This window comes from Anolis carolinensis, chromosome X (assembly GCF_035594765.1).
Source record: "Anolis carolinensis isolate JA03-04 chromosome X, rAnoCar3.1.pri, whole genome shotgun sequence".
Classification (NCBI taxonomy): Eukaryota; Metazoa; Chordata; class Lepidosauria; order Squamata; family Dactyloidae; genus Anolis; species Anolis carolinensis.
The window spans coordinates 6,523,194-6,538,331 of NC_085847.1; the positions used below are offsets into that span (position 1 = coordinate 6,523,194).

The 15,138-nt window shown below is 45.2% G+C and overlaps 3 protein-coding genes and 1 long non-coding RNA gene across 8 annotated transcripts in view; 1 reads left to right on the top strand and 3 right to left on the bottom strand.

Annotated features, from left to right (window-relative positions):
* Positions 1 to 38: 38 nt before the first annotated feature.
* LOC103280269 (uncharacterized) lies at positions 39 to 5,971 on the bottom strand. Its single transcript, XM_016996588.2, has 7 exons — positions 5,846 to 5,971; positions 3,787 to 4,016; positions 2,163 to 2,286; positions 1,917 to 2,062; positions 844 to 917; positions 495 to 599; positions 39 to 249 (listed from the first exon to the last, which is right to left on the bottom strand). The coding sequence occupies exons 1-7, from the start codon at positions 5,937 to 5,939 to the stop codon at positions 96 to 98; spliced, it is 927 nt and encodes a 308-aa protein (XP_016852077.1). The 5' UTR covers positions 5,940 to 5,971; the 3' UTR covers positions 39 to 95.
* A 65-nt stretch (positions 5,972 to 6,036) lies between these two features.
* On the top strand, positions 6,037 to 10,557 carry LOC134292920 (uncharacterized). Its single transcript, XR_010000033.1, has 4 exons — positions 6,037 to 6,450; positions 6,668 to 6,791; positions 9,728 to 9,877; positions 10,294 to 10,557. It is a non-coding gene; the product is annotated as an uncharacterized LOC134292920 (long non-coding RNA).
* On the bottom strand, positions 6,618 to 8,820 carry pla2g1b (phospholipase A2 group IB). Its single transcript, XM_003226003.3, has 4 exons — positions 8,681 to 8,820; positions 7,956 to 8,112; positions 7,541 to 7,668; positions 6,618 to 6,984 (listed from the first exon to the last, which is right to left on the bottom strand). Exons 1-4 carry the CDS (start codon positions 8,712 to 8,714, stop codon positions 6,863 to 6,865), a joined length of 441 nt encoding a protein of 146 aa, XP_003226051.1. The 5' UTR covers positions 8,715 to 8,820; the 3' UTR covers positions 6,618 to 6,862.
* msi1 (musashi RNA binding protein 1) overlaps positions 10,131 to 15,138 on the bottom strand; it is a 29,189-nt gene continuing 24,181 nt past the window's right edge. For all 5 annotated transcript variants that reach the window (XM_016996587.2, XM_016996585.2, XM_016996586.2 and 2 more), the window contains one exon: positions 10,131 to 14,418. The gene's annotated coding sequence lies outside the window, so the exon portion shown is untranslated. The remainder of the gene's footprint in view (positions 14,419 to 15,138) is intronic.

A 15,138-nucleotide genomic window follows, 5' to 3' on the forward strand; every position in this document is an offset into this window, starting at 1 on the left:
GGAGCAGAGGTGTAGCCAGAGAAAGACGCCGAGACGGATTAGAGCATGCATTGCACTTTAATGCGCGTTGCTTCTTCCTGCACATGGGAAGGAAGTTAGGCCCCAGGTGGGTTCTTGTCGGGCCCCTTGCCGTCGTTGTCGTTCTCATCCTCTTTGTTGCCTTTGAATCTGGCCCGCATGGGGGTGTTGAAGGCCCCGGTGCTGCTGGAGGAACTTGCAGGTGGAGAAGACAGACCACCGGGAGGGAACCTGGAGACCAGGAAAGACAAGGCAGGAATCAGCAAGAGCAAAGGCATGAATTGCGCAGACACTACGTTGCCACATCCATGTCTTTTGGCCCCAATGGATCGCCATGGCTCAAGGCTATGGGGTCTTAAGAGTTGCAGTCTGACAAGCTCTTGTAAAAGAGTGCCGGCGCCAAACTACAACTCTCATAACCCAGATACCCCTTGATATGCCCCAAAATTCCCAGGACCCTCTGACGGAAGCCAGACCTTGGAGGATTGGCGCATCTCATCCGGCCGACGACGGAGCCGCCGCCCAAGGTGGAAGGACGGAAGCCGCTGGGGTTGAGAATGAAAGGGCGCAGGTCGACCATGCTGTCGGGAAGAGAGAGGGAGTGGGGGTCTGGATTTGGCTGGGGTACCAAATTGGGGGGAGTGCCCCCTCTACCCTTCCCGCTCCCTCGTCTGCTTTTCAAATGTCCCAGTTTCCTTCTCCTCCCCCGCTTTTCATGCCTTGCTCAGCTAACTCTTAACTGCTGCCAACTGAACGACAATACGGCTGGCACTCCAGTGATCTCAACGGAAGGGAAAGGAGACTGTCGAGAGACCTGCCACTCACCTCTTTTGATTGACAGAGGACATGCCAGCCCAGAGCTGTTTCAGGTCAATGTTGGAGGTGCCGCTTCTCTCCGTCTGGTGGGGAGCCAAAAGGAAAAACTTAGAATCTGTCGCAAGAAAGGGCTCCAATCTCCTAAGAACTTCCCAAGGGGTCTAAAGAAGCAACATTTCTTTATTTTTAATGTCTTTAGCTTGAGTTTAGGGCTAGGTCCTGGGGAGTCTAAGGACCAAATCCTCACTTGGAAACCTTAGTCAAGTCACACCATCATGGGATATGCAGTTTGAAAACATATTATTATTATTATTATTATTATTATTATTATTATTATTATTATTATATTAATATTATTATTCCTATTTATTTTATTATGACACAGCAAACAAGATAGATATGCTGGATTTCGTATCACAAAATCACAAGTCGAACACTTCCCAAGTGTTGTTGTATGTCTTTCGGGCTGTGTGGCCATGTTCCAGAAGTATTCTCTCCTGACTTCCCAAGTGTCTAGGACTGTGTGATGTATTTTCGGATGATGTGTGCAGATCCCAGTAGGGTGGCCTTTTGCAGTTGGCAGATCGTGATTTCCTATTATTATTATTATTATTATTATTATTATTATTATTATTTTGTTATTATTTGACTACTGTCCTCTCTTAAAAGACACTCAAAGCAGCTGGAGTTCTCTGGGAGTTCTACCTTCTCTTCCCTTGAACTGCAAATCCCAGGATGCTGTGACAGTTAAAGTGGAATAATACCACTACAATTGCATAGTTTGAAAGGTTCCCAGGCAGAAATCTGAACGACTGAAGGAGCTGTTCCCAGATTGAGGAAAAGCAAATGGAAGACTTCTTCTCACGGTGACTTAGAGATGGGATAAAGTTTAACCTCAGCGGCTTCCTTCTAGTTGGACACGGGGGGCAAAGCAGAGTGGAGGGTGAGCCCTGGCAACACAAGAACTGGAAGGAAGAAGAAAGCAAAGACCTGCCGGAGCCTTGGGCAACAAAGCCACCCCCGCCGGAGCCCTTTCTATCCCCCAGTGGAAACGCCAACTGGCAAGGGGGTTTAGCACAAACCTGTTTGGGAAAAGCAGCCAAGGCTTGGGCCACGTCCGGCATGGGTGGCAAGGCCCGGAGCCGGTTCTGGCGGGGGCTGAAGCCTCCCAACATGAAGGCTCTCCGGGTCCGTCTCTCGGGGGGTCTCCAGGTGGTCCTCTTGGCCGCTGCAAAGCAAGAGCGCTCACTGATAGCCCCCTGGGCCCCACCCAAGGCTGGCATCAGGGCCAGGGACCACCACAGTCGGCACCCGCCGGCCAGGCTTACCACGAGCATAGCTGTTGGCCTTCTTCATCTCCCGTTTCAGTTGCTCCACTCGCTCTTCCATCTCCATCTCTTCCAAGGCGTTGACATAGTTGGAATCTCCCTGAAGCAGGGCAAAGAACTTGGCCTGGGGAGGAATTATTATTATTATTATTATTATTATTATTATTATTATTATTATTATTATGGACCCAAAGACACAGTATGACACAGCAAACAAGATATATATGCTGGATTTCATACCACAAAATCACAAGTCAAACACTTCCCTATTATTATTATTATTATTGACACAAAGACACAGTATGACACACCAAACGAGATATATATGCTGGATTTCATATCACAAAATCACAAGTCAAACACTTCCCTATTATTATTATTATTATTATTATTATTATTATTATTATTATTGACACAAAGACACAGTATGACACACCAAACGAGATATATATGCTGGATTTCATACCACAAAATCACAAGTCAAACACTTCCCTATTATTATTATTATTATTGACACAAAGACACAGTATGACACACCAAACGAGATATATATGCTGGATTTCATACCACAAAATCACAAGTTGAACACTTCCCTATTATTATTATTATTATTATTATTATTATTATTATTATTATTATTGACACAAAGACACAGTATGACACAGCAAACAAGATATATATGCTGGATTTCGTATCACAAAATCACAAGTCAAACACATCATCATCATCATCATCATTATTATTATTATTATTATTATTATTATTGGGCTGTTTCTGGAACTACACAACACCCCATTGATTCCGTCTGTTAAAGCCTTCAACAATTTATTACTATTATTATTATTATTGACACAACGACATAGTATGATACAGCAAACGAGATCTATATGCTGTATTTTATATCACAAAATCACAAGTCGAACACTTCCCAAGCGTTTAGGACTGTGTGATGTATTATTATTATTATTATTATTATTATTATTATTATTATTATTATTATTATTGTATGACACAGCAAACAAGATAGATATGCTGGATTTCATATCACAAAATTACAAGTCAAACACTTCCCAAGTGTTTAGGACTGTGTGATGTATTATTATTATTATTATTATTATTATTATTATTATTATTATTATTATTATTATGAGAGCAATGACTGGGTCGGGAATAGTAAACAAGTATGACCCCTGTATCCATGGAAGAGATTCCTGGATTTCGCACTGAGAGTTGGAGACCCAAAAACAAATCATCGCAAGCCCTATTGAATGAAGGACCATAGAGATGCACTGGAGGACCCACAAAATGCCTAGAGGGGGTGCATTTTGTCAGACATGGCTAAAGGAAACTACATGGAATGGCGAGCCCAATTAAAACAAAGGACTTCCGGCCCAAGAAGACCATACGGTTATCCTGGAGGACTTGGAAAATGCCTGTAGAGGGCATATGGATAAATTACACCTATGGATGCTCATGGGTATGTGGGATTGTGTTATACTTGCACAGTCAGGGATACGGATAGAGGGGGGAAACACCCCGCAAGAAGAAAACTAGCACCTCAAGGGAGGTTTCCGCCGAGGTGCTAGATTTCTCCTTGCAAGGAGAGGCTTTCCTTGGGCCTTGCCTTGAGGTAGTCCAGCAGGCTGGCGTTCTCGGCCTCCTCCTGCTTGCGCTTGCGCACCACGCGCTCGCAGATGCCCGGGTTCTGCTCCATTTGGGCGTAAAGGTCCTGCAGGGCTTTCTGGGTGTAGTTCAAGGCTTGCCCTTCAAAGTCCTGGGGGGTGATCCGCTCACAGAAGGAAATGATGAGCGGATATTCGTTGTCAAATTCATCCAGGATCTCCATCTTGTGTCCTAGGCAAAGCAGGGGGAAATCAAGAAATATGATTATTATTACGTATTATTAGATTATATTATTATTAGTAGTAGTACTATATTGTATTATATTATAATATTGTTATCAATATTATATGTCTATACAATATATTACATTATGAGCATAGTACAATATTATTATACATAATTATTGTGTATTATTATTAGTATTATATATTATTATATTGTATTATTAGTATGATATTGTATTACATAATATTACTATTAATATTATATATATATAATGTGCCTAGCACATTAGCGTTATATATTATATTGTATTATTATTAGTATGATATTGTATTACATAATAATATTACATTAATATTATATACAATATATTATTTTATGAGCCTAGCACAATACTAGTATTATATATTATTATATTGTATTATTAGGAGTATATTGAATTACATAATAATATTACTATTCATATTATATACAATATATTATATTATCAGCCTAGCACATAATTATGTATTACATAATAATATTACTATTCATATTATATACAATATATTATATTATGAGCCTAGCACAACATTAGTATTATTAGTATCATATTGAATTAGATAATAATATTACTATTAATATTCTATATATTATATTATGAGCCTCGCACGATATTAGTATTATTAGTATCATATTGAATTACATAATCATATTACTATATTATATATATTATATTATGAGCCTAGCACAATATTAGTATTATTAGTATCATATTGAATTACATAATAATATTACTATTAATATTATATATTATATTATGAGCCTAGCACAGTATTAGTATTATTAGTATCATATTGAATTACATCATAATATTACTATTAATATTCTATATTATGAGCCTAGCACAATATTAGTATTATTAGTATCATATTGAATTACATAATAATATTACTATTAATATTATATATTATATTATGAGCCTAGCACAGTATTAGTATTATTAGTATCATATTGAATTACATAATAATATTACTATTAATATTATATATTATATTATGAGCCTAGCACAGTATTAGTATTATTAGTATCATATTGAATTACATAATAATATTACTATTAATATTATATATTATATTATGAGCCTAGCACAGTATTAGTATTATTAGTATCATATTGAATTACATAATCATATTACAGTAGAGTCTCACTAATCCAAGCTAAACGGGCCAGCAGAAGCTTGGATAAGCGAATATCTTGGATAATAAGGAGGGATTAAGGAAAAGCCTATTAAACATCAAATTAGGTTATGATTTTACAAATTCAGCACCAAAACATCATGTTATGCAACAAATTGGACAGAAAAAGTAGTTCAATATGCAGTAATGTTATGTTGTAATTACTGTATTTACGAATTTAGCACCAAAATATCATGATATATTGAAAACATTGACTACAAAAATGGCTTGGATAATCCAGAAGCTTGGATAAGCGAGGCTTGGATAAGTGAGACTCTACAGTACTATTACTATTCTATATTATATTATGAGCATAGCACAATATTAGTATCATATATTACTAGATTGTCCTATACCACTAGACTGCAATATTGTTATTATTATATTATAGTATGATATTATAATAATATGGATAAATAGGGCTGAGTCTATGTATTATTTATTTCAAGTTTGGGCAGTGGGCGGGGCCTTGTCCTGCTCAGGGGCGGGGCTTTTCCAGAACCCCGCCCTGCCCTCAAGCCTCATTTTCCCTGGGCCAGTGGGCGGGGCCTTCCCCTGCCCGTGGGGCGTGGCTTCCCTCCCCAAACCCCACCCCTTCTCCCCTCCGGGGGCGGGGCTTACCTCTCCCCCTAGGCTCAGTTGTTGCTTGGTGGAGTGTCGGGCTTCTTCTGCGCCTGTGCGCAGCTGCTTGGCCGGCTTGGCCCGTTGGCCCCATTGTGACGCAAGAGGTCACGTGGCCGCCTAGGAGCAGGCCTCAGCTGGGACTGCAAAGCCCAGCAGGCACCTAATGTTATGTATTTGATTTAGATGGGATTTCTTAAAGGGCCAGCCTTGGGGAGGGGGATATATCTTAGTCAAGGGGTGTATCTTATAAGAATCTTATGGATTCGTATACTGAATCCACCTTAACCCTACTTTCCCTGCCACAGCTTAATGCTATAGAAAACTGGGAGTTTTAGTTTAGCAGACTACAACTCCCATGATGCCATAGCACTCAGCCCTGGCAGTTCAAGTATGCGGGATCAAAGGACATTCATTCTGCATTGCAGGTGCACCCTATCTCCCTTCTCAGGCATCCTGGGAGTTGTAGTTCTGTGAGGTCCACATTGATGGTGGGAGCTATAGCACACCCTGCGGATCGGAAAGTTGGCAGTTCAAGCCCGGGTCGGGGTGAGCTCCCGCCGTCAGCCCAGCCTCTGCTCGACTTGCAGTTTGAAAACAACAATGTAAGTAGATAAATAGGTACCGCGTTGGCGGGGAGGAAAAACATGCCGACCAGGAAAGGCACCCATGGACGACGGGCTCCGGGTGATCGTTCCAAGGAAGGCAAGGCGCACAAGAAGGAACCAAAGAGACGGGTTTGGAGGCGCCACACATTCATTGCACACCGCGATTGTCATGCTAATTTGTTTTATTTATTCCAAATGTTTTCCACATACACAGTCGCCCTGAATGAGAAAGCAACCGCTACAGAACTCGAAAATCCCGCCCAAGGCTACCGTATGAAGACAGCAGAGGGCTCCTGTGCCTTGAATGAAAAGCTCCCTCCTCCGGGCGACTCTTAAAGGTACAGGAGCCCCATCCTGTCTTTCCACAGGGCCACCCGACCTGCTGAAATCGTGCGCTTCCGTGTAGCCTTCACTTGCAGTGTTTGCTGGTGTCCAGGTTCTTGTAATCTTTGTTGTACGGGGCGCCCGAAAAGCAAATGGCGGCGTTGCGGTCGCAATTGCAGATAAACGCCTCACATTCATTATTCTTTTCTGGAGAGAGAGAAACAGGAAGAAGGCGGGGTGGGAGATACACTCAGCCCCTTGGACATCGATTAAGAAAAAGCAAAATACTTCCCATAGATCCCCCCCTCTAAACAGCATTTTGAAACAATCCAGGCATCCTGTTGTTTAGAGACTCGTGGTGCTTTATAATTAAAAGCTTCCTGTTTGCATTTGATTCTATTTTTATTTTCGTGCTCCCCAAGAACATGGCCACTGTTCATGTTCCATAGCTGCAAGCAGAGCATTGGGGCAATCATGGACTCATACATTCTTTCCTTATGGAAAATCGTTTAACTAAAGGTACAGTAGCCCTGTCTCCTTCCATGGGAGCGCCTCAAGTTGGCAATGGATTAGCAGTCATACATGACTCTTTTAACTAAAGGTACAATGGTCCTGTCTCCTTTCATGGGAGCTCCCCAGGTGGACAATGGATTAGCAGTCATTCATCAATCCTTTAACTAAAGATACAGTAACCCCATCCTCTTGTAATAGGGACCACCCCAAGCAAACCATGGATGGATTCGGTAGTTCTAAGTGTATTTACCACTGCAAGTGATCTCGGTGTCTGAACAGCTGTAAGCGTAGGTCTTGGTGTATGGGTTGTCCAAGATGAATTTGCAGTTTGGGTGCTTCTTGGCTGCCGAGTAGCACTCATCGTGGATTTGGCAGCACCTGCTCAAGAAGCAAAAACATACAGAACGATTTTGTCAAACTCGACATTCCTTCCAGGCAAGACCAGGGAAAGAAAGCTTGGAAGCGTTGGGCAGAATATTCCGCCATGGTGTGCATCAGTATAGATAAACACTGAGAAACCTGGCTAGTAAATGGGGAAGATGGGGCCGTGTTGGAGCTGAAGAGCAAGTGTCCTCGCCGGCCCTTTTTGAGCAACAAGGAATGCATTGCTTTCCGCAGGGGACCATGCTTCAGAGACAGGTGCCCTAGGGAAGGCCCCAGCTTACGTGTCCAGGTAATCGACGGGGGTCCCGCTGCCCCCCAAGCCACAGTAGCAGCCGTAGTTGTTGTAGTCCTTCAGCGGGTCGCTGCTGGGCATGGTGCACTTGATCATGTTGCGGAATTGCCACAGGTTGCGGGGGAGGGCACTGTGGGCCATGCCAACTGGAAGAGAAGGAGGGGGGAATGGGTAGAGGGCAACATGCGGGCAGGGGTTGGCTTGGCCGTCACCCTGAAAGCATCTCCTTCCAACTCTTGGAGGGTGACGGGCACGTCTTTCCAGATACTTGTATTTTTGAAAAATATCTGTTGGCTTTCTATGCTCTTTTAACTGGTGTTATGTGTTGTTTTTAGTTGATGTTATACCTATTGGTACCTCCCCAAACTACTACTACTACTACTACTACTACTACTAATAATAATAATAATAATAATAATAATAATAATAATACAATTCAATTGGTATTATTTTGAACCTTCAAACGGGCCAAATACAGGCATTTGCCATGTTGTGGACTTTGTTGTCTCCTTAGAGACATTTTCTACTTTCTCAAGCTTCCCTCACCCTTTCCAGGCTCATAACTTGTCTCCTTATAGAAAGACCATTGGATCTCTCCCTCCCACCCCAAGAGGAAACGTCCTAAATTGCCCAAATCCCTTTGGGGTCTCTCTGGAGTGCCACCCAAATGTGGGCAAGCCTCCGCTCTGCCAGGCTTAGTGGACCTCAACTCACCTGTGGCCAACGCGAAGAGGATCAGGAGGTTCATGGTGTGGGCAGCCCTGGTGCCACCTCAGGACTTCTCGGCCCCTTTTATAGCCCGGCCTCACCTTGGCACCGCCACCCAAGATAAGAGCGCCCTGTTTGCTTTTCTAAAAGCATCTTTCTGCCGTCAGAACAAGGCAGCCTTGTTCAAAAAGGAACGCCCAACTGGTTTCCTTTCCAGGAATGAGTGGGTCTGGTTTGACTTTGGAAACTCCTGTGGATTTGAGGAAATCCCTTTTCCCAGCTTGAACTGGGCCAGGGAAGAGAAATACAGAGGGTAGCGGTGGACGGTTCCTCATTGGAGATCTGGGCATCTTTCTGGGGGCGTCTTTAGTTGTGTCTTTCTGCCTGGCAGGATGGGGTTGGACTAAATGGCCCTTGGGGTCCCTTCCAATGCTTGGATGTGGTGGGAGACAATTTACGAGTCCAATTTTTGAAAAGCAACTCAGACCAAGGAGAGTGAAACCATTTCGGGTTCCTTGGTCCCTGGGTACTGGAGGCCATATGAAAAAGGGGGCATTTGTGCCAGAATGCCTACTCTTGAGTTTCTTGACCGTGAGGGTGCCAACTGTGCCAAAACATGTTTCTGAACTCATGTGTTTTACAGCAATGACCTCCGTAATCTCTAGATGGCTTTGGGATGGGCCATGCCAACCCCCAGGTATGCCAACCTCCACCTGAAGGGCCTGTTTGTTGGAAAAAGTGCCACTCATAAATCACCCCGCCACCCGCAACAGGTGGCCAAGCACCCACAGGTGGAAGGAGAGGGCCCTCGGGTCCCCAGGGGAAATGTTCCCATGCCAAGGGCAGGGCTTTGCCCGGAACGAGTGTCACTGCCCTCCCCATCAGCGATTAGGGCCCAGTTCTCCAAATGTTTTTCTTCCCTCTTGTGAGGACTTGGTCAGGCGGGCCCACTCTCAGGACGTTGGCACCTGCCCATGTTTCCATGGCGGTGAAAAAAAGCTGAAGTGGAGCCCTGGCATCCGCCCAGCTCAGTCCTTGCCGCCCGTTTGCCAGGCACCTGTTCTCCTGGGAGGGAGGAAGCCAACGGTCTTGGGAGGAGCGGGGTCGGGGACTACAAGTGCGCCTTCCGTCGTGTGCCTTCAAGACACTTCCGACCCACAGCAAGGCCAGAGCGACCCTCTCGCAGGCCAGATTTGCACCAGAGTAAGTGAAATCTCTTTAAGGGGCTGAGGGGGGAAAGGAAAGGGCCCGAGACTGTGAGGAATGGTGGGAATTGAAGTCCAAAACACCTGAAGGGAGGGCCCAAGTTTGCCCATGCATGCACTAAAGGGACGTCTAAGATTTGGGTCCTGCCGTCGGATGTCCCCTGGAAAACAGACGGGTCCCTTTCTCTGCCTTTTCCCTTTGGGCCAGAGTCCCAAATGCACGAGCCACAAACAACCACTGAAGCCAGAAGGCCATTTTTCAAATAATTTATTAGGAATTTAAAACCGAAAATCTGGAAAAAGGGGTTACAGGTCTGGAGAGAACAAATGTCAGCGTGTAATAAAACTGGCTTCATAAAAACCACAGCTTTATTATTACTTTTTATTATTTTTTTCTTTGTTTTTATTTTTTAGAAAAAAAGGACCCCCCCTCCCTCCCCAACGCAAGAAGTCGCTCCCCGAGGGGACGATGCCCAAGAGGCGGGCAAAGAAAGCAGCTTCGCCTGTATGCGTGTGCCAAGGAGGTGGCACGGCGGTGCCCTCCTTCGCCTTGGCACACCCCAAGCCCACCCTCCTTAGGCCAAAGGAAAAGGAACTCCGGAATAAAAATAAACCCCATTAAGCTGCAGCTGCTCTTTCACTCCTTTTCTTCAAAAATTAAAAAAATGACAGACAAGATTCAGCTCAGTAACAAAAAAATTATTGCTTTTTTGTGTGAGTTTCCGGTACTGATTTGCTCGGCTCCTCTCTGCCGAACTCTCCCAATATTTATCAAGCTGCTTTTGGGGGCGATCTGGGGACAAGATCAGAGAAGAGGAGGAAGGAAGGTAGAAGGAAAGCGTGCGAGAGAAAGAAAGAGAGAGAGTCAAAGGGGGCATGGATGGAGAGACACTGCTGTCGAGGGAAGATCTGATGCTGTTGGCTGAATCTAGTCAAATAAAGGAATGTAAGATGCCTTCGCCTGAGAGGTGTCCCTATCTTCCAAGCTTCGAACATCTACCAATGGAGAGATGCCCTCTTTCAGAGATCCGCAGCCCAAACCCACCTTGGTGTTAGGCCCACCGCTTGTCTCAACCAGTGCACACCCATGGGCGCAACTGGATTGACCTCCATGTTGACTCATTGTTCAAATGATGGAGTTGTTGTTGAGAGGAACCAAGAGAATCCCAACACTTGAGATGTTGCCCCAAAAGTAGGACAAGGTCAGAGCAGTGAAGGAGTTGACTTGGTCCCTCCCAACACCCCTTATCCCCTCTTCCTTTCTACTTGACATGGGATCAGATATTGGGAGTCAAATGAGGACTATCACAGCCCTCTCTCTCTAACCAGGATTTTCCTAGCTATACTTGGAAATGTTTGCTTTTCCCTTCTGGAGACCAAACCAGGTCCAAATTAAGCCCAAATTCTCCCTGGAAGCCAAGATGCCGAGGCTGTCATACTTTGGCCAGATCATGAGAAGACAGGACTCACTAGGAAAGACAAGGAGCTGTAAGGAAGCCATAAGAAACAAAGGAAGACAGAGATGGAGAGACTCAGTCAAGGAAGTTACAACGGCCCTGAGTTTGCAAGACCCAAACAGGGAGGCATGGAAGCCTTTCATCTGCAAGAACAGGAAGAAACTACATTAGGAGCAGTCAGGGGATATCTAGAAGCCTGCATTCGACAAAGACCTGTTTCAAAGCTAAGATACAAGGGAAGCCAGTCGTATGCATCACAGATATAGTGGGGGCCCATATCAATCCAGGGACCCCGTCAATACCAATCTGGATGCTCAAGTGGGTAGTAAAGAGGCACCCCTTATGTAAAATGGCAAAATCAAGGTTGGCTTTTGGGGATTTTGATAAATATTTGCAAGCTATGGATGGTGGGATCCATGGAGGCAAAATCCGTGGATACGGCAGGCCAACTGTATGAATGGGAAGAGCTCTTGAGACAAGAAGCACAATGGCTAGTGTCCCTCCACTCCCGGAAAACAGTTTGCTACCGTTTGAGGAAAGCATCATAACTCAATTCAGCCAAAGAGAATCAACCAATCCTCCTGGCTTTTATCTCCTTGCAATTGCTGGTCAAATAGGTTTTGAGGGTTTTCTGGCAAAGCCTGCTTGGCAAGAGATAACCGCAGGATTAAAAAGATTACTAATGGGTCTGTAGGATGGTGCCGAGAATGCCTGGAGGAAGGGTGAGAAGTGGGTATTCTTCCCGCAAAAGTACCAAGCGATTCTACCTCTCCCCACATGGCTTTGGTGGCCACAGCCAGCCAATAGCACCCCCACCCCAGACACAAGCACAGGGGACACCCAGTTTGCCAACAGCTCAAACCCTAACCCTCGCGTTGCCACCCTGGCAGAGGAGAAGTGGCAGGAAGTGGCACCCGCTCCGCCACTCCCGACATCCCTGAGAAGATCCAGGATCCCCCTTCCTCGCCATACTTGGTCCAGATCAGGGGTGCAGCTATGGGGTGGGGGCAAAATGAGGACACGGCCTCCCTCTGACAGAGAAAAGGTTTCCTCCAGTCCCGAAATCTCTCAAATTGCGGTGGCCAAAAACTTCAGCCAAGCCTTTGGAAATAGAAGTTGGGATCCTGTGCAGCAGTTACAAGGCTGGACTTAGGCTTGCTTGTGGCCATGAGCAACCCAATGGGAGCTCCCAAAACGGGCTTTGCAATATGGCTGCAACTCAACAGAAGCAGGTTTGAATCAGGGCCCAAGGAAAGGATGTCTGCAGCGCTATCCCAGTTGTGGGGTGCCCTGAGGCAAACAGTGACATTGAGAGGGCTGAGGGAAGGAGGAGGAGAAGGGTGAAAGGGAGGAGGAATGGAAAAGAGGAAGGAAGGAAGGGTTAGGATTCAACCCCACACAGCCCAAGTCTCAAGTCCTCAATGAGGAACAGTTTAGTTAGCTTAGTATAGGCTAAGGGTTTCCCTTCCTCCGTGTCTCCTGTATGACAGTTGATGTGTCACTGTGTTTTCAGGCACAGTCCCACCGTTCCATGAAAAAGGATAAACACAGCAGAAGGGAGACTTCTGCGTTTTCCAATGACTCCCTCCCTTGCAAGACAAGACACTTGGGGACTGAAGGAGAACTTTGCACAGAGGGCAGGATTCTCATGAGGTTGCCATGCTCTCATTTTGTCCACCAATAGCAACACCTTAGCCCCAGACCCATTGAGCAGGAAATGAGAAATATTAGGAGAGTTGTAGCCATTCCAAGCCTGAATGGAGACCAAGCCCTTGGTGTACCAGACGCCGCTCGGCAAAATCGCCCCCCATCCAAGTCAGTAGCATTCATCCGGCCCCCTTGCCCTCCCCAAAAAGCCAGCCACCCTCCCACCCAGCCCTCCCTCCCCACAAAAGGCCCCTCTCCCCTCCCCGCTGCACATCTCGCCAGAGGTCTTCAAAATCTTACAGTAAAAGATATATATTTTTAAAAAGAAAGGAGGTTCGTCATGGTCCAACCAGAGTATTGCTCGTGTTTATGGCATCAAAGCCAGAAGGAAGGAAGGAAGGAAGGAAGGAAGGAAGGAAGGAAGGAAGGAAGGAAGGAAGGAAGGAAGGAAGGAAGGGAGGGAGGGAGGGAGGGAGGAGATTTAACAAATCCAGAATTGCTCTCTCGTGGAAACAAGGCCCAAGAGTACCTTGCAGTATTTACATAGGATAGGGGGACACTGAGGAAAGGGGGGAACATAATAACAATAATAAACCCACAATAACCTAAAACCTAGAAAACAAAAGGGGGGGGCACATCAGTCATTAGGAATAGTGTTTTCTTTTTCGCAAAATATACAGTTTGTCTCTGTTCTGCAGCAATGCCCTCGAGTGTCTGTTTCGCCCTTGTCCAAAGGCCCAAGAAACTTATTATTTGCTTTAAAAGGAAAGCCAGAGAGAGAGGCAAACGCTGACAAGCCCCCCCCCCTCTCTGCTTCCCTGCTTCCCTTCTGAACTGCCTTTGTTTGACTCAACCGGTCCTTTGAAAAGACTGTTTTTTTCTGTCCCTTCCCCTGCCCCCCCCCAAATATATATATTTATATATATATATATTTCTAAAAAAACAAACAAACAAAAAGATTTCAAAAAAAAAGCCAATAAAAATTATTCCTCAAGAAAGGCTAGCTACGCACAATCACAAAACAACCCCAAAGTCGTATGGAGGTTCGTTGCGGCGCTCCGAGAAAAAGAGACCCGGAGCGAAAAGAGAACCGGAACCCGTCCCCGCCCCTCCCTCGCCCCTCCCCCCAAAGACTACAAAATAAAAACTAACCCGCTAACAAAATAAATAAAAGAAGAAGAAGAAATCAAGGGGTGGGAGGGGGTCAGGGGAGAAGTGTAAACGGTCTGCGGTTACTACGATGAGGAGACGAGAGCTCCTCAGGGTTCGAATCCAGTGCTTTCTGGTCAACGGGAGGCAGCAGGGCTGGTCAAGAGCCGCCCGGCTGCCCGCCCCAAAGTGTGCAGTTTTCGTGACTCAAATGAAATCCTGGCTCATCACTCAAGTTGTTGCCGGATCCTCCAGCCCACCGTCGTTGCTTCGCTCGCTGGGGGATCTGTGGGGAGAAAAGAGAGGGGGGGGGGGCAAAGGGACCGTTCAGTAGGAAACGGGGACCAAAGACTGCTCTTGACTTCAGGCCCTTGGTACCCACGTGGGCTTGGTGCCAGGACCCTCCCAAATCCCTCGATGCTAAAGTCCCATGATGGACTAAGAAGGTCAAACGTTTATGCTGTGGCAAAATCAAAACTTGAAAAAAAAATTTTTTTCAAGCACTGGCAGGTAGAATCCATGCATGCAAGCTCTGTGGACAAAGACATTTAACTATACTTGAAAGAATAGGCCGACATTTGGGGCGGATGGCAAGTAAGGGTCCCCTTCTTCTAAATCACATCCAACCAGATCAAATCGGACAATAAAAGACTCGCAAGATCAATGTTAGCATCTTGAATTGTCCCTCCGGACAGAATATAAATAAAATTGTCCCTCCAGGCAGAATATAAATAAAGTTTCATTATTATTACTATTATTATTAACATTATTATTATTATTATTAAGTCCTTAGTTCCTATGCCCTTGAAACGTAAGTGCTGAATGCACTGGGTAGCTACCAGACAGTGATTTCCACATGCTTCTAGGAAGCCCTCAATCGGGCCAGGCCAACAGGCCTAGTCCTCCACAATACAAGGCAACTTTCTCCAACTCAGTACTCTCCAGATGTTCTGGACTATATATCCAAGCATGGTCAGCACAATGGGAGTGGTAATCCAACACATTT

Coding starts and splice junctions, on each gene's coding strand:
- pla2g1b (XM_003226003.3), bottom strand. CDS start 8,714: ATGAACCTCCTGATCCTCTTCGCGTTGGCCACAG. Junction 8,113..8,680: donor CCTCTTCGCGTTGGCCACAG/GTGAGTTGAGGT, acceptor CTTCTCTTCCAG/TTGGCATGGCCCACAGTGCC. Junction 6,985..7,540: donor CACCGAGATCACTTGCAGTG/GTAAATACACTT, acceptor CTCTCTCTCCAG/AAAAGAATAATGAATGTGAG.
- LOC103280269 (XM_016996588.2), bottom strand. CDS start 5,939: ATGGGGCCAACGGGCCAAGCCGGCCAAGCAGCTGCGCACAGGCGCAGA. Junction 2,287..3,786: donor GCCTGCTGGACTACCTCAAG/GCAAGGCCCAAG, acceptor ATTCCTCCCCAG/GCCAAGTTCTTTGCCCTGCT. Junction 600..843: donor TCCTCTGTCAATCAAAAGAG/GTGAGTGGCAGG, acceptor TCTTCCCGACAG/CATGGTCGACCTGCGCCCTT.